The sequence below is a fragment of the Mizuhopecten yessoensis genome, unplaced genomic scaffold (genome assembly GCF_002113885.1).
Source record: "Mizuhopecten yessoensis strain PY_sf001 unplaced genomic scaffold, ASM211388v2 scaffold11179, whole genome shotgun sequence".
In the NCBI taxonomy this organism is placed as follows: domain Eukaryota; kingdom Metazoa; phylum Mollusca; class Bivalvia; order Pectinida; family Pectinidae; genus Mizuhopecten; species Mizuhopecten yessoensis.
The window spans coordinates 40,215-58,740 of record NW_018408919.1 but is presented as its reverse complement, the minus strand read 5'-3'; the positions used below and the strand labels follow the sequence as shown (position 1 = coordinate 58,740).

The following is an 18,526-nucleotide window of genomic DNA, read 5'->3' as shown; positions in this document are numbered from 1 at the left end:
GGACCCTGTATCAACCAGACACCTGTAAAACCAGACCCTTCACTAGTCTCTGTGTGTCTACTTGGTATTTAGAGGGTAACCTAGACCTGTCAAAGCTGGATCCTGTATCAACCAGACACCTGTAAAACAAGACCCTACACTAGGCTCTGTGTGTATACTTATCTAGAAAGTAACCTAGACCTGTTAAAGCTGGACCCTGTATCAACCAGACACCTGTAAACCCAGACCCTACACTAGTCTCTGTATACTTATCTAGACAGTAACCTAGACCTGTCAAAGCTGGACCCTGTATCAACCAGACCCCTGTAAAACCAGACCCTACACTAGTCTCTGTGTTTATACTTGGTATCTAGAGAGTGACCTAGACCTGTCAAAGCTGGACCCGGTATCTCAAACACCTGTAAAACCAGACACTTCACTAGTCTCTGTGTGTATACTTGGTATCTAGAGAGTGACCTAGACATGTCAAAGCTGGACCTTGTATCAACCAGACACCTGTAAAACCAGACCCTACACTAGTCTCTGTGTGTCTGCTTGGTATCTAGAGAGTAACCTAGACCTGTCAAAGCTGGACCCTGTATCAACCAGACACCTGTAAAACCAGACCCTACACTAGTCTCTGTGTGTATACTTGGTATCTAGAGAGTAACCTAGACCTGTCAAAGCTGGACCCTGTATCAACCAGACACCTGTAAAACCAGACCCTACACTAGTCTCTGTGTGTATACTTGGTATCTAGAGAGTAACCTAGACCTGTCAAAGCTGGACCCTGTATCAACCAGACACCTGTAAAACCAGACCCTACACTAGTCTCTGTGTGTATACTTGGTATCTAGAGAGTAACCTAGACCTGTCAAAGCTGGACCCTGTATCAACCAGACACCTGTAAAACCAGACCCTACACTAGTCTCTGTGTGTATACTTGGTATCTAGAGAGTAACCTAGACCTGTCAAAGCTGGACCCTGTATCAACCAGACACCTGTAAAACCAGACCCTACACTAGTCTCTGTGTGTATACTTGGTATCTAGAGAGTAACCTAGACCTGTCAAAGCTGGACCCTGTATCAACCAGACACCTGTAAAACCAGACCCTACACTAGTCTCTCTGTGTATACTTATCTAGAGAGTAACCTAGACCTGTCAAAGCTGGACCCTGTATCAACCAGACACCTGTAAAACCAGACCCTTCACTAGTCTCTCTGTGCCTACTTGGTATCTAGAGAGTAACCTAGACCTGTCAATGCTGGACCCTGTATCAACCAGACACCTGTAAAACCAGACCCTACACTAGTCTCTGTGTGTCTACTTGGTATCTAGACAGTAACCAATACCTGTCAAAGCTGGACCCTGTATCAACCCGACACCTGTAAAACCAGACCCTACACTAGTCTCTGTGTGTCTACTTGGTATCTAGACAGTAACCAAGACCTGTCAAAGCTGGACCCTGTATCAACCAGACACCTGTAAAACCAGACCCTACACTAGTCTCTGTGTGTATACTTGGTATCTAGAGGGTAACCTAGACCTGTCAAAGCTGGATCCTGTATCTACCAGACACCTGTAAAACCAGACCCTTCACTAGTCTCTGTGTATACTTATCTAGAGGGTAACCTAGACCTGTCAAAGCTGGATCCTGTATCTACCAGACACCTGTAAAACCAGACCCTACACTAGTCTCTCTGTGTATACTTATCTAGAGAGTAACCTAGACCTGTCAAAGCTGGATCCTGTATCAACCAGACACCTGTAAAACCAGACCCTACACTAGTCTCTCTGTGTATACTTATCTAGAGAGTAACCTAGACCTGTCAAAGGTGGATCCTGTATCAACCAGACACCTGTAAAACCAGACCCTACACTAGTCTCTCTGTGTATACTTGGTATCTAGAGAGTAACCTAGACCTGTCAAAGCTGGACCCTGTATCAACCAGACACCTGTAAAACCAGACCCTACACTAGTCTCTCTGTGTATACTTGGTATCTAGAGAGTAACCTAGACCTGTCAAAGCTGGACCCTGTATCAACCAGACACCTGTAAAACCAGACCCTACACTAGTCTCTCTGTGTATACTTGGTATCTAGAGAGTAACCTAGACCTGTCAAAGCTGGACCCTGTATCAACCAGACACCTGTAAAACCAGACCCTACACTAGTCTCTCTGTGTATACTTGGTATCTAGAGAGTAACCTAGACCTGTCAAAGCTGGACCCTGTATCAACCAGACACCTGTAAAACCAGACCCTACACTAGTCTCTCTGTGTATACTTGGTATCTAGAGAGTAACCTAGACCTGTCAAAGCTGGACCCTGTATCAACCAGACACCTGTAAAACCAGACCCTACACTAGTCTCTCTGTGTATACTTGGTATCTAGAGAGTAACCTAGACCTGTCAAAGCTGGACCCTGTATCAACCAGACACCTGTAAAACCAGACCCTACACTAGTCTCTCTGTGTATACTTGGTATCTAGAGAGTAACCTAGACCTGTCAAAGCTGGACCCTGTATCAACCAGACACCTGTAAAACCAGACCCTACACTAGTCTCTCTGTGTATACTTGGTATCTAGAGAGTAACCTAGACCTGTCAAAGCTGGACCCTGTATCAACCAGACACCTGTAAAACCAGACCCTACACTAGTCTCTCTGTGTATACTTGGTATCTAGAGAGTAACCTAGACCTGTCAAAGCTGGACCCTGTATCAACCAGACACCTGTAAAACCAGACCCTACACTAGTCTCTCTGTGTATACTTGGTATCTAGAGAGTAACCTAGACCTGTCAAAGCTGGACCCTGTATCAACCAGACACCTGTAAAACCAGACCCTACACTAGTCTCTCTGTGTATACTTGGTATCTAGAGAGTAACCTAGACCTGTCAAAGCTGGACCCTGTATCAACCAGACACCTGTAAAACCAGACCCTACACTAGTCTCTCTGTGTATACTTGGTATCTAGAGAGTAACCTAGACCTGTCAAAGCTGGATCCTGTATCAACCAGACACCTGTAAAACCAGACCCTACACTAGTCTCTCTGTGTATACTTGGTATCTAGAGAGTAACCTAGACCTGTCAAAGCTGGACCCTGTATCAACCAGACACCTGTAAAACCAGACCCTACACTAGTCTCTCTGTGTATACTTGGTATCTAGAGAGTAACCTAGACCTGTCAAAGCTGGACCCTGTATCAACCAGACACCTGTAAAACCAGACCCTACACTAGTCTCTCTGTGTATACTTGGTATCTAGAGAGTAACCTAGACCTGTCAAAGCTGGACCCTGTATCAACCAGACACCTGTAAAACCAGACCCTACACTAGTCTCTCTGTGTATACTTGGTATCTAGAGAGTAACCTAGACCTGTCAAAGCTGGACCCTGTATCAACCAGACACCTGTAAAACCAGACCCTACACTAGTCTCTCTGTGTATACTTGGTATCTAGAGAGTAACCTAGACCTGTCAAAGCTGGACCCTGTATCAACCAGACACCTGTAAAACCAGACCCTACACTAGTCTCTCTGTGTATACTTGGTATCTAGAGAGTAACCTAGACCTGTCAAAGCTGGACCCTGTATCAACCAGACACCTGTAAAACCAGACCCTACACTAGTCTCTCTGTGTATACTTGGTATCTAGAGAGTAACCTAGACCTGTCAAAGCTGGACCCTGTATCAACCAGACACCTGTAAAACCAGACCCTACACTAGTCTCTCTGTGTATACTTGGTATCTAGAGAGTAACCTAGACCTGTCAAAGCTGGACCCTGTATCAACCAGACACCTGTAAAACCAGACCCTACACTAGTCTCTCTGTGTATACTTGGTATCTAGAGAGTAACCTAGACCTGTCAAAGCTGGACCCTGTATCAACCAGACACCTGTAAAACCAGACCCTACACTAGTCTCTCTGTGTATACTTGGTATCTAGAGAGTAACCTAGACCTGTCAAAGCTGGACCCTGTATCAACCAGACACCTGTAAAACCAGACCCTACACTCGTCTCTGTGTGTATACTTGGTATCTAGACAGTAACCTAGACCTGTCAAAGGTGGACCCTGTATCAACCAGACACCTGTAAAACCAGACCCTACACTCGTCTCTGTGCGTATACTTGGTATCTAGACAGTAACCTAGACCTTTCAAAGCTGGATCCTGTATCAACCAGACTCCTGTAAAACCAGACCCTACACTAGTCTCTGTGTGTCCACTTATCTAGAGAGTAACCTAGACCTGTCAAAGCTGGATCCTGTATCAACCAGACATTCAATTTGGTCCTCTGTATAATTCATACACCTGCATAATCTGACAATATTCTATTCCAAACAAATTCTATTTTTTTTTTTTTAATTCGTTTTTTTTCCATTTAACCTATTGGATTAGACTATGACTAATCAACCATGATTTTCTACGATTGGTCATTTTATTATCACAACCTGAAAATTTTCAAGAGATTGAGATTCGGAGCAGACCTGAAAACTTATTAAACAGTTAATTTTACTCGCAAGTTTTCCATAAACTACTTTCAAATAACATTTCTGCCCATAGCGAGGTAGTTAAAAAGCATCCAACACATTTAACCTATTTGGTGAATGCTTTTATATCTATTTCCATTTCATTGTATGATCGATCAATCATTGATTGTTTGTGAATTGGTGATAATCAATCATGAATTTTAAAGCGATTCCCTACACTAATTAGGATAACTTCTGTCTTGTACTGTTAATAAAGATTTCTGTAGAGTCTTATTTTATTTCTTCAATGTTGATGTTTAAACATGCCAAATGATCCTGACCAGAGGTTAATGAAGTTATTGGGAACAATTAAATTGTATATATAAATAGCAAACAACCCTACAGTTTAAAAACTTAATTACATGTAAATCTTACCACATGAACACAAGTAACTATTACAATATCTCAACTACTTTAAATAGGATTGAGGTTTAACAAAACATGAAGTCCTTCATTTAAACATGCATGCATAAATGATACTTCATTACAGTTAACGGGTTAAATAAACAAAAAACATCTCAGGTTTTATATCTTACCCGCCTTTTAATCTTTGTTGTAAATTTCTAGATAAGAGATGCAAAAATAAGTCTTTGTAGGTTTTTTATTTGTGTATGCTTAAGAATTTTGGCAAGAAACACTAAACGAAACAGCACTTTTTTGTTTTGAATTCAAGGTTGATCAGTATTGTCTACAGATAGAGAAGATATACAGTAGCTCATTATAATATGAGGTGTATAATGGGCTACTCTTTATGTTAATAATGTTCGACCAACCAAGCAGGCAGTCTGCTCTAAAATCTGCGGTACACTGTCAATACTGTATTACAACTACAGTGTTCGGAGCGTAAAAATTCAGCACGGCTATAGACCAGGATTCGAACCCTGAAAAATGAAGGTACATGTCAGATATCCTTACCTATGACTCTTGGATACTCAAAAGAACCTGTTGTAAGATTTTAACACATTATAACCTCAGTGACTTTGAAAGATTCACCGGGTCATTCAGCTAAACAAACTTGGTAGACCTTCATCTGAGTAAGTAACCGGCCAAACATCATCACCTTGTAACTTTTAGTTAATGATAATGAGTTGTTTAAGTATATTAACACATTTGACCAATGTGACCTTGAAAGTGGGTCAAAGTCCTTGATAATAATTTCAACAAACTTCATAGCCCTTCCACTCTGTAGTGCCTACCAGCCCAAATGTCATCTAGGCTTTTCGACTATTCACAAGACGCCATTTGAAATTTTTGACATATCTGACATCAGTGACCTTAAATATGTCATAATCATCTTTATTCACAAACTTATTTAGGCTCCATCCAAAGAAGATACGGTACCTGCCAAATATCATGACTGTAAGCCATTCAATTCTTCAGAAGTTTTTGACATATTTGACTCCTGTGACCTTGAATGTTTTAATATAGGTCAAGGTCATTTTCATTTGCACACATTGTTGGGCCCTATCTCAGAAAGCTTCCTGACAAAAATTATGACTCTAGGCTTTCCTGTTCTTAAGAAGAAGATGTTTAAGGGAAAAGTGAACAGATAACGACACCTTCAGGCAGGTGTGCTAAGAACCAATTACAGTGCAATGGGACAGGGATCTTTAACTCATTCACCCCTAAAATTTCATAATGGACTATTCCAACCTTTGAATTGGAAGAGTTCAAATGTGTCTTCAGGGATGAATAAGTTAACAGTGTAATAATGATCATGAGCTGGGTCCCTTTATGGTGACAGGATCAATCTGGTGACAATATATATTGATAAGATAGTTGTAGAATTCTTTCATGCAATCAAATGAAATAAGACCAGCATACACATTTTATCCCTATTCCAAAAGGGACCGTAGACACACTTTATCACTTCATGAGCCTTTATTAATTTTTATTCATGATTACAAAAAATTTCGAACCATTCATGGCCTCATAATTACAATATCCTGCTGTGGCTTGATAAACTGATCATTAAGGTCTATTACCTGTTAAGGTGATTGCATATTCCAGTAATGCATTTAAAAAGTAAATATTTACAATTATAAATCCAATATGCACAGGGGCGTGACACGGATCCCGACCCACAGTCCGTGTTTAGATTATAATGTAATATATGGTCTGTGCCACACCCCTTTGATCATTTCCAGGTGATATTTACCCGTCACATCCTTTGAAATATACCTCACTGAGGTTTTCTGTATGATTTACTGAGAGATGAATGTCAAATTCTGTTATCACTTTTTTTTTAATCCATGGTTTGAGTACCACATTTTGTAATGTACAAAGATTTTGTAAACATTGAAAAAGCTTTACCTACTGGTCGGTATTGTACTATTTTATTGAAAATTTTAAATAAATTATTAGTTTCATTGAAAATCTCTAACCATGCAAGTTACCAGGTATATGGTCTACACTGAGAGAAAATCAATTTTTTACATATCATGTTTTAATTACTGCTTGTTGCTCTTTAAATATTGAAACAAGGACAATTTCAATGGACAGTTTGAATACATAGCACAATACATTTACCTTTATTATCTCCAAAAATTGAATCTTTATGAATTTGATCAATGATGTATTTCAAAATATTGCGTGGGTTAAAACCTTTTAAAGATGGATTGTGGACAGCTTCATACATTTACTGTCATTGTAAATATATTTTTTATTGTTAGCAGAACTTTGAACCTTTAAAATGTCAGTGTGTTGTGCCAAACTTGGGAATACTTTGGTCCCAGGATATTATCATTTGTTGAGTGTGGATGCAAGCCTATCGATGGATCTTCCAGAATTTATTATCTTATCACAGAAGAGGTCTAGCTAGCTTCAGTACATCTCCAAAGCTCTCTACTAAAACACTATATACACAGCCAAAAAGTCCAGATAAACAAAAGATTTAACAAATGTATGTGAAAAGCCAGATCAGACACAAAAATATTACTATATGTATATGTTGTTTAGATATATACAACTTTTAAGGTTAAAGTCAAACCTGTTCATGCAACCACCTCTATTAAGAGACCACCTGTGTTAAGAGACCACCATATTGTCCCCATTACAGTGATTTTTTTCTATTTACATTTGCTCTGCATCTGTCATCAATCTCTATTATGACGTCATCAATTTCACAGACTTAATTTGCTGTTAAAAGAACTGTTTGAAATAACTAAATACAGCATAACTACTCCATCAAAATGTAAATATAAATAATGGATTGTTTAGCAAATATTGTTATGGTCCTATAACACACATTGCTATTGCTGAAAAATTTACATAAAGCCTTGGGCTTTATTAAGTTTGTCATCAATAGCAATGTGTGTTATATGACCATAACAACATTTGCTAAAACATTCATTGCTTAAGTGAACTGAACCTCCAATTAAGAGATCATTTCCATTAAGAGACCACCTGTGTTAAGAGACCACCATAATGTCCCCTTTACAGTGATTTCTTTGTGAACAGAACCTCTATTAAGAGACCATCTGTGTTAAGAGACCACTTTTTATGTTCCCAGTATAGTAGTTTCGTTGAGTAATAAACCTGTATTAAGAGACCACCTACCCATCTCAGCTGTGATTTGAGTCAATTGAATTATTCAGAACACCAATTAAAAGATTAAGAACCAATTAAAACATTATCATCAGCAAAAGTTGTTATTCATAATTGATTCTACAGGTTTAATTATGTAGAACTCAAAAAATTGATTCAAACAAACCGATTATTATTATTGTTAATATCACTCCAACATCTCTCCATAACTAATGCAATTCTAACATGAAATATTTGATTCAAACTGTGTATCTACATGTATTTAGAGTAAGTAACTGTTGGTGATGATCATTTATAACCTCCTTGCCTACCTGTACAATTTAAACATAATCAAAAATCATTTTAAAAACTAGATTAAAAGACTTTCACCTGAAATTATTGATATTTTACAGGGGTTTTCCCTATTGAAACAATTAAAATCTAAAAGTTATCTGTACAAAGTGCTTCATCTTATGTTATTGATCATTTATTGTTTCTCCCCAGCCAATACAATTAATCACGAAAAAACATTTTTAGTCTTTTATTTACTTAACCCTTTCACCACCGTACGCCATAATGGATTCATACAGATCAATGCACGGTAGAGTCAACTAACTTACATAGGGGTTAAAGTACCTTCATCTACTCTCACAGATATTTTACAGTGTCCTTCCCCTACTGAAACAATTAAAACACGAACACTGTTTATATAAATTGATATCTATTTATACACAATGTAGTTACTTGTTACGTTAATTGATATTTCACAGAGTCTATCCCAAACCCAAACTCAAACTGATATCCATTTATAAGTATTTTTACCCGTTACTATTGATATTTCACAGTGTCCACTCCAAGCCCAAACAATTGAAACATGAACGATAACGATTCAAAATGATATCCATATAATAATTTACCTGGTTTTGACAATACAATGTAGTCCAGGTTGGTACAATAATCAAGAAGTATCATAAAAGATTTGTCAACTTGAAGTCTACTATAAGCAATACAAAAAAAAAATGAACTGAAAAATATAAATTATTATAGATTGAAATTTAAATCTTACAATATTTATTATTTATTCAAATATTGACATTTGATAGTGAAGAACAGAACAATTTAGTTATTCAGATATGATATGATACAGAATTATACAATTAACACCTCATTTTATAATACATATCCAGTTGATATGAGGAAAACTGTAGACAATCTCATTTTGATTGAATTTGATTTTTTTCCCAATTTTTTCAGCTACAGTTGAAAATTTGTACTAACTTGAGATTTTTTCTTACATTATCACTGTAAACACTACATGTGTAAAATTTTACTAGTAGCTGATGCAGAAATTTTTCAAATACAATTCTTATTTTATTTGTTGGTGTTTTCCTTGGACGATTGTGTGAACAAAGTAAATGAGAACAGGTCTAGTTTGTGAACTTTTGTTACATATTGAGTTCTGACCTGTGAACTTATGTTACATATTGAGTTCTGACCTGTGAACTTATGTTACATATTCAGTTCTGACCTGTGAACTTATGTTACATATTGAGTTCTGACCTGTAAACCTATGTTACATATTGAGTTCTGACCTGTGAACCTATGTTACATATTGAGTTCAGACCTGTGAACCTATGTTACATATTGAGTTCTGACCTGTGAACTTATGTTACATATTGAGTTCTGACTTGTGAACTTATGTTACATATTGAGTAAGCACAAAAAAGGCTGTTCAACATGATAAGTGAACTTGACACTCTTTAGAATTCATATTTTTCAAGATAGGGTCTTTAGATATAAAAACAATTTTGAAAAAGGTTGGTTAAATGTATGCATGGACTTTTCAATTTTCTAGGAGCTTACAAAGTCTCACATTGGTTCCAATTTTCAACCCTTACACACACATGCAGTAAGTAACAAGGTTTCTTCCAACGATAATGGAAAACCTGTTGTTCAGGTAACTTAATTGGCGGCACCATCATGGCCAAGGCTTCAACAGAAGCTTTCAATCATTTTTTGTTGATTTAAATATTGTTTTGTGTACCTTACTTTAAATGATCATTACATTAAAACCATACATGCAAAGTAAAATAAGTTTCATTTTTTTTAATGGAAATAACCTTTCACAGATATATTTTATTTACATTTCATTAAGCTAACCATACATATAAAAGCTGTTTTCTTTACATGTATACAAATTTAAGTAAAACATAATTACACATCAACGATTTTGACAAGTACAGAACTGGAGAACATCCTGGTTCCTTGACAAGTAATTTTGAATTATTTTGATCTTAAAGTTATACTATAACTACTGATATTCAGACCAAATGAAACAGTTAATTTTCCAGGTATATCAAAATTTGTAAATAGTTGCGATCACCAATAGTTATGTATTATAAACATGTAAACAATTCTTTTAAATGCTAGTGACAAGTAATTATAAACCTACCTTAGTCCCAGTGTGGTCCGACTGACTTGTCCTTGGAAAACTCATTGTGGATCATTTAACACTTTTTAAAATACCCACGCAGAACTCTGAAAATAGAATAGAGCTTTTAGATTTAACAACAAAGATTGTAAATACTTTTCAATTCCACGTAAGTTAGGATAACCAGTGAATATAAACTTACTCGTACAGATAAGTCCAGCTAATCACAAAAGAAAACACTTTTACGACATGGTTTGGGTTCGCTTAATATCATATCTAAACAGTTACGTTGTGTCATGTACATGTACGTACACATAGCATTATACTGCTGAACGTAACAGCTTACTGTGATTCAAGTCACACCTCCCCTAGCAGACCCGAGTCAATAAATACAATTATCTCACATAATGAACGTATTTAAACAACAAAGACACGGCCGAAAAAAATCAGATGTAAATCGTCTGTGTATCCTGCAATTTTCAACTGGTCCCGATTGATTTTTTCATTGTACCTACCTGTCGGATGATGGACCGGCATTGTTTTTGTGAAGTGTGGTAGAATCCAGCTTCTGTGTACCAGAAGTCATAGCTTTTGTCTCACCTGCGGTTGACAACATAGAAATCAACACAATACATTGGTTAAAAAAAACAATGTTGATAGGATGCCAGGTAGAGCAGGAACTGATTGTTCCACGATTTAACAACGACATGTTTACAAAATGAAAACTCCTGCGAAGAAAGATTAAATTTCTGTATATAAATGATTTAATGACACAAATAATATTTCAGTTCCACAAGTAATATCCTGGTACAGGTAGATCCTAAGAAATATATTTAATCCTTTCCTTCACGTTAAAAGCCCACAGATGCTGACACGGGGGTTGAACCCAGGTAAATGACGGTCTTGATAAATGAAGGAACGGCTTTAATCTAAACTGATCATGTAATATTGATCTGAAATCCAAATGTAACAGAACAGACTGAAATTACATCTACATTCTTTATAAAACTAATCACATTTAAATCTTTTCTTAAATGATTTAGAAATTGATCTTGTCATATCAAAACAGAAGAATTTCATACAACACCAGTTGAATAAAGGTGGGTCTTAGCTTGCTCTAATGCACACAGGTAAAATGCTTGAGACACCTTAACCAAACACTTCTCTAATCATTTTGTAGGTAGATGAGACCGTAACACAGTATATTAAGCTAAAAAAAAGTATATTAAAATAGAATTCTCACCTTTGATACCTGTAACGAGGGAAGTGACAGATAATGTGTATTGACGGGTGAGAGTCCTTGACAGCGATGCCGTGGCTGTGATCTCTAGTCACAGACCTTTGATGATTCAAGGGTTCCTTCCTTTTGATAAGTACATCTTGTGGGAATGCAGTGATGTTGATTTGATTTTAACACTTATATAATTACAGGTAACTAATATCACAACACAGGAACGTTCAGGGATCCTTACCAAGCAGCTTAACGGAAAGTTTTATCCAGATGTTTTTTCATCAATATTTTCTCATTAGTTAACACAATGTACATCAGTCTTTAATTTTAAAATATTGCACTTGGAGAGTGAAAAAAGGATACATATTTCAATATCATTACCATAAAAGCTTTTTCGTTTTATAAAATTTGGTAAATAATCATGAAAGCTAACAAGGCTGTAATCCTACGGGCATTTTCCATTAAGTAGGAAATTTGAGTACACTTTTTCAGAGCATGGTCAACTTTAAATTAATTTACAGGTAAAGACAAATTTATCATTTGGAGTATTTTCAAAAATTTGAAACAAAATATTGAAAGTTTGAAGCTCTTGAAATATATGATCCAAAGACAAGAAACAACACAACTATTGGTACATTTTAATACATTTAGATCATTTGTTTTGAAAGTTGATGTAAATGACTAAATAAGCTAACAATTATTTGACAACTTGTACAGTATACATAGACCCCCACTCCCACCCAAGTCAGATTGATCAGGTATTTACTCCCAGGCCTATCAACTTCACATACTTAAAGCGCAGTAACATAAGATGGTAGGCAGAATTTAAAGAGCCAAGGTGAAAATCAGATAATTACGTACATGCAAATGTCCCTGATGGCTATAGAGCCAGATTTGAAGTAAAGAAGTTTACAATATAATAGATGTAGTAATCTTTTTTTTAAATATAGGATAAAGCAAATCATGCTTAAAGTTTCTTTTCATCAAATTATTATAAAATGAAGTCATAACTACCAGGTGTTTTCTTAATGGCATCTTTTAAGATGCCTTCTGAATAAATTTGAAATATTCTTTAAGATAACAATATCTTCATCTGTCTCAATATAGATAGGTTAATACAATTTATTTTAGATAAATTCTTTTCCTCACTGAAAATGCATTTCTATGCAATTATATTTCCATTTCAAGTCCTTAATTAAACATAGATTTCATTTGATTAATGACCATCTAATCAAATATAGATTTCCCTCATGCCAGACCTGCAGTGTTACTGATATCTGTGATCCTGCAGAAGATCCTGTCTGTCTAGAAAATACAAATACATGTACATGTAAACAGGTTTTCAGGTTTCAAAGTCTGAATTTGCTGAAATAATAAAATCTATTTTATTGTCCTGTAATATGCTCTTCCCCACTGGTTTGTCTTAAACAGTATTTAATTAAACCTATTGCATTACAAAATACAAAACAAATTGCTAGAATTTGGTTGTCATCGCATACACATGTACGTTGAATATTGAAACGAGTAGATTTCAAGAGAGAAAAGATAGAATTTGTACATATTGTACATATTGTAACAGTGGCGATATCGAAGACGAATATCATTTTAATTTTTAATTTTAGTCTTTCAACTGATGTAAAAAACTTTTTCATTAAAAAATATTATCATAAAAACATAGTATAGCAAATTTTTCAGAATGATTACAAGAAATAATAAAGAACTGTTTAGGTTAGCAACATTTCTGAGCCAAAGTCAAAAAAGGTGATGCAATACTGTTTAAGCTGAAAGGAATCACTCTCTACACTATCGCTGTAATTTAATCATTTATGCATGGTGTTGTATTCTTTGTTTGTATATATATATGTACTGTATAATTTGCACTGCACTGATAAACCGCAAGGTTTAAGGTAATAAAGAATGAAGGAAGGAAAAGTCAGATTATGTGTTGACCCCCCTTGGCATATTGCAGAATAATCCTGGCATGTGATTTAATGAAGCTGCTATAACTTATGGTAACCTCCCTCTCCCAGCATCAAACATAATCACATTTAATATACTTTAAAATACAAGAGGCCCAACAGGCCTGAAGATGCCCACCAGATTAGATGTGAACTTTCATTTTAAACTTTGTAGCACTCCATACAAACGTAAGCCTTTTGGTTCTTTAGAGGAAGTCATTTGAGTACTATAACAAGTTTGACCCTAATGACCTTAAATAAATGTCAAGGTTATTTTTTCACAAATTTTGTAGCTCTCCATTTGACTCGAGACCTTTTTGTTATTTAGAAGAAATATCTTGAGTGTTTAAATATAAGACCTCTGTTAACTTGAACAAACGTTAATGCTATTTCTTGTCTCCATCATCATTCACTCAATGCCATATTAACTACATGTAAACCATCCTGATTCTAGAACATATGGCGCTTCAGGAGAAAGCATTTTGTGGATTAACAAATTTGACCTCAGTGACCTTGAATAAGGGTCAGCTTCATTTCCTTTTCACAACTTGACACTCATTGACAGCAAGCTTTAGGTAAATATCATTACTTAGACACTTTGGTCTTTTAGTAGAAGTCGTTTGAGTGTTTTAGCGAACTTTGACCTTGAATATAAGTCAAAGTCGTTTCTTTTGAAGAAATGTATAGCATTGCATGCAAGCAAGTTACTAGCCAAATATTATGACTCTATATACCTTTTCGTTCTTCTTTAAATGTGGTTTGAATGTTCCAATTTTGTTTACCTCTTTGACCTTGAATATGTCAAGGTCATTGTTTTTCGCTTAGTTTGTTACTGTAGCACGTGTACTCCATGGCAGTGAGTTACATGCCAGATATTATGACTACATTTTTTTCAGTTGTTTTGAGTGTTTAAATTAAAATTTGACACTTGTGACTTGAATATAGGTCAAGGTTATTTCATAATGTATCATTGTAAATTGTACATTTTTAATATAGTCAACTTAATTATTTACTTACTTTTTTAATATACATGCAAATAACTTGAAAGTAAAAAATAAATTATATATATGTATATACATGTATTGTAGGATATTTTTATATCTTTTAGATAAAATCGTTAGAAATAGCAGAAATTTTAACATTTCTTTTTTCATAAAACAAAATACACAAAAACATATCGTTGTTTGTTCATGTTTTATTTTCCAGAGTACCATCGTCTTTCATGTTCATAACAGGCCAGTTGGACTTTCTTCCCTTATAAGACAAGAGTAATTCCTGAAAGAATGCATCAGAGGTTTTCTATTTCAGAAATAACATGAGCTTTTTTAAATGCCCTTTTAGATTAATTCTTATACATTTTCCAACAGAATCACACAAAATATTTCTTTTTATTTATTGAAATAATTAAATTTACAAATATCTTATCCTTTTTGCATATGATTTCGGTGTGAAACCTTTGAATATTTTATATTTAAGATTCTGTGCTCATGCAAGGTTGCTTTTTGTCTGTATTACATTTTTTTTAATTAAAATCCGATAGGAGTGCAGTCAAATCACTTGTTCCTAGCAGGATTAGCTCACCTAATGATACCTGGACAGTGACAATGATTACACACTGTGAAATAATCCCACACTGGGAAAATCTCGCCTTCTGTTAGATGTAGTAAGGTTTACACACAGCTGTGACACCATCATGGTCAGTACTTCCTCATCACACTGTAGTACAGGTAACACACACTACTCTATCACAGTCAGCACATCCTGCCATAGAACTGAAATTATACTGCTGCAACTGTTCACGCCAGCATGAGTTCACTACGATCCTCAGGCACCAATACACCACTAGGGTAACACACTTTTATATCACAGAACGTATTGTATAATGCCTAAAGGCAGGGGTACTCTGGCTAACAGGTGTACTCTCTACAAGCACTTTTGTACCACACGATATTACTGACGAAAGCATACCAGCACACTTGTGTAGATTCATTATAGTCCTCTGTTCTTACCATTCCAGCAGTAAGTGATGACTATACTGGTACATGTACTGTAATTTCACTTCCAGTAATACACTGAACTCGCACTGAATGTATACTGTGATACAAAACAGCATCATCCTCTGACTGAATAGTTCCGTTCATCTCTTCCAGTAATACTCTGAACTAGCACTGAATGTATTCTGTGATACAAAACAGCATCATCCTATGACTGAATAGTTCCGTTCATCACTTCCAGTCATACACTGAACTAGCACTGAATGTATACTGCCATACAAAACAGCATCATCCTCTGACTGAATAGATCCATTCATCACTTCCAGTAATACACTGAACTAGCACTGAATGTATACTGCCATACAAAACAGCATCATCCTCTGACTGAATAGTTCCGTTCATCACTACCAGTCATACACTGAACTAGCACTGAATGTATACTGTTATACAAAACAGCATCATCCTCTGACTGAATAGTTCCGTTCATCACTTCCAGTAATACTCTGAACTAGCACTGAATGTATACTGTGATACTAAACAGCATCATCCTCTGACTGAATAGTTCCGTTCATCACTTCCAGTAAAATACACTGAACTAGCACTGAATGTATAATGTGATACAAAACAGCATCATCCTCTGACTGAATAGATCCGTTCATCACTTCCAGTAATACACTGAACTAGCACTGAATGTATACTGCCATACAAAAGCAAAGTATATGTTATGATGATGATCCACTAGAACAGGTACATTGCGGATGGATTTGATCCACATGTGATGTTTCCTTTTACTTGCTATGGTTTCTAACTTCCTCACTTTTTCCTGCTGTAGAAATTTAAAAAAATGGTCTTTTCATTTGTTTGTACCCCTAGATATTTTGTGAACCAAACTTTATTTCATATTTAAAAAAATCAAGGATTTATTTCTTATTGATAATCATTATGTAGAAACTTTGGCACCAATAGTTATTCACAGACGTCAAAAAAGTCACATTTTAATTTATATTCCAGTGACATATTCTGCAGTTGATCCTACTTGTGATATTCAACAAATATTTCACTAGTCATACCTTAATTTGTAAAAAAAAAGGCGAAAGTTTGAATGCTCACCTTTTCTTTGGTTTACTTGGCCGTGACGTGATGGAGGGCGGAGACATGATATCGGAGCCTGGAATGGAGGCTGGGTCAGTTATACTGTCCCCACCCTCACTCAACTGGGCGGGTGTTCGGGGCGGCTTCACACTACCAGGCTCATCAAACACGTCAAAACTGAGACGTGAGCTGGAAAATGATGAAGACATATAATTAAAGTTCAGCCATGTTCTCAAAAATGTGCATATGAACATCAAAATTTTGACAACAGCTGAAAAATAAAACTCATTTTGCTTAAATTGCCCTAGATAATGTTTGATACTTCCCATTTGGAACAGATATACCAATTTATACCATTAAAAGATTTTACCCTTTCCTGTGCTGAAAATGAACTTATTTTCATTTTTCAGAAGATAACAATTCCTCAGACAGATATAAATGCAAACTATTACCCACCTATTACCTCCTTCCGTTGATTCTGACTTCACACCCTGCCATTTGGAATCCATCTCCGTTGTTAGTCCACTTGTTGATTCATGTTCAACAGTAATCTCAAATCCACTCAAACCTTTCAAATTATGTGAAGATAAATTAAGGAAATGACACAGAATATAAGGTTACAGTCTTAGATACTTATTTCATACTGCAAAGGTAAAGAAACATGGAAGACTGTTATCTTCGCATACTTAACAACTTTTAAAAATTTCCATGGGGGAGATTACGTGTGCTCAGAATTAAATGCATAAATATAATGTTCGTGTATACACCCTAGGGAAACATAACACTTTTAAATTCGATTATTTGAGCTGTTCTTTCAGGTGAAATCATCAGATCTTAGAAAATAGAAACAGTTTAGTAAATTTGCTCATTTGCTCAATTTTAGGGTCCAAAATCTGGAGTCTCCCTCCTATATAGGGAGAGTTGGCAAGTATGACTTTGATATCTAAGGAGACTTCAGGTAGTTATTATAACCCTGAATTCCAGCCATCTACTGTAAAAGTGGACATTATTTTGGTGTGGAAATTATCACATTATTTGATTAAATTAGATAGAAAATATCCATATTGATAAACAGAATATACAGATATCAGAAAACAAAACATTCCACCTTGCAATCAGAGGAAGCCTACAGGCTAAGCCATGACTATTGCTCTAAGCCTTTAGAAGTGCCAAATGTCTAAAGTAATCACATGATATCAGATACAGCTTTCTACTTTCTAACAGATTTTCAAAAGACTGTAAATTCAACTTGTTGACTTGTTTCAGATCAAGTTTGAAAATATTTCTCTATTTAAAAATACTAAGGCACAGCTTGTAAATTTCTGCTCAATATTCATTAACAAAATGTCAAACAAGGAGTCTACCAGAGAGTGGATATAACAATAGAGTCAGCTTCAAACCTTCCAGCTGTAGTAAACACCGAGTCTACCAGAGAGTGGATATAACAATGGAGTCAGCTTCTAACCTTCCAGCTGTAGTAAACAGCGTGTCTACCAGAGAGTGGATATAACAATAGAGTCAGCTTCAAACCTTCCAGCTGTAGTAAACAGCGTGTATACCAGAGAGTGGAATAAACAATAGAGTCAGCTTCTAACCTACCAGCTGTAGTAAACAGCGAGTCTACCAGAGAGCGGATATAACAATAGAGTCAGCTTCAAACCTTCCAGCTGTAGTAAACAGCGTGTATACCAGAGAGTGGAATAAACAATAGAGTCAGCTTCTAACCTTCCAGCTGTAGTAAACAGCGAGTCTACCAGAGAGTGGATATAACAATAGAGTCAGCTTC

General features: G+C 35.9%; 2 protein-coding genes across 7 annotated transcripts in view; both read right to left on the bottom strand.

Moving 5' to 3' along the window:
- LOC110440374 overlaps positions 1–11,874 on the bottom strand; it is a 54,445-nt gene extending 42,571 nt beyond the window's left edge. Inside the window, exons 1-3 of one of the 4 annotated variants that reach the window (XM_021483415.1) lie at positions 11,709–11,874; positions 10,981–11,065; positions 10,487–10,572 (exon numbers count right to left, since the gene is read on the bottom strand). In XM_021483415.1, the coding sequence (XP_021339090.1) occupies positions 10,487–10,531 (45 nt within the window). In that variant the 5' untranslated portion in view covers positions 10,532–10,572; positions 10,981–11,065; positions 11,709–11,874. Of the gene's footprint in view, positions 1–10,486; positions 10,573–10,667; positions 10,759–10,980; positions 11,412–11,552; positions 11,632–11,708 lie in introns of those variants that run through there. The other 3 variants (XM_021483417.1, XM_021483416.1, XM_021483418.1) reach the window with 3 other exon arrangements.
- Positions 11,875–14,840: 2,966 nt separating this feature from the next.
- LOC110440337 (STAGA complex 65 subunit gamma-like) overlaps positions 14,841–18,526 on the bottom strand; it is a 17,911-nt gene continuing 14,225 nt past the window's right edge. For 2 of the 3 annotated variants that reach the window (XM_021483339.1, XM_021483338.1), the window contains exons 9-11: positions 17,197–17,308; positions 16,759–16,929; positions 14,841–16,474 (exon numbers count right to left, since the gene is read on the bottom strand). In XM_021483339.1, the coding sequence (XP_021339014.1) occupies positions 16,462–16,474; positions 16,759–16,929; positions 17,197–17,308 (296 nt within the window). In that variant the 3' untranslated portion in view covers positions 14,841–16,461. Of the gene's footprint in view, positions 16,475–16,754; positions 16,930–17,196; positions 17,309–18,526 lie in introns of those variants that run through there. The other variant, XM_021483340.1, reaches the window with a different exon arrangement.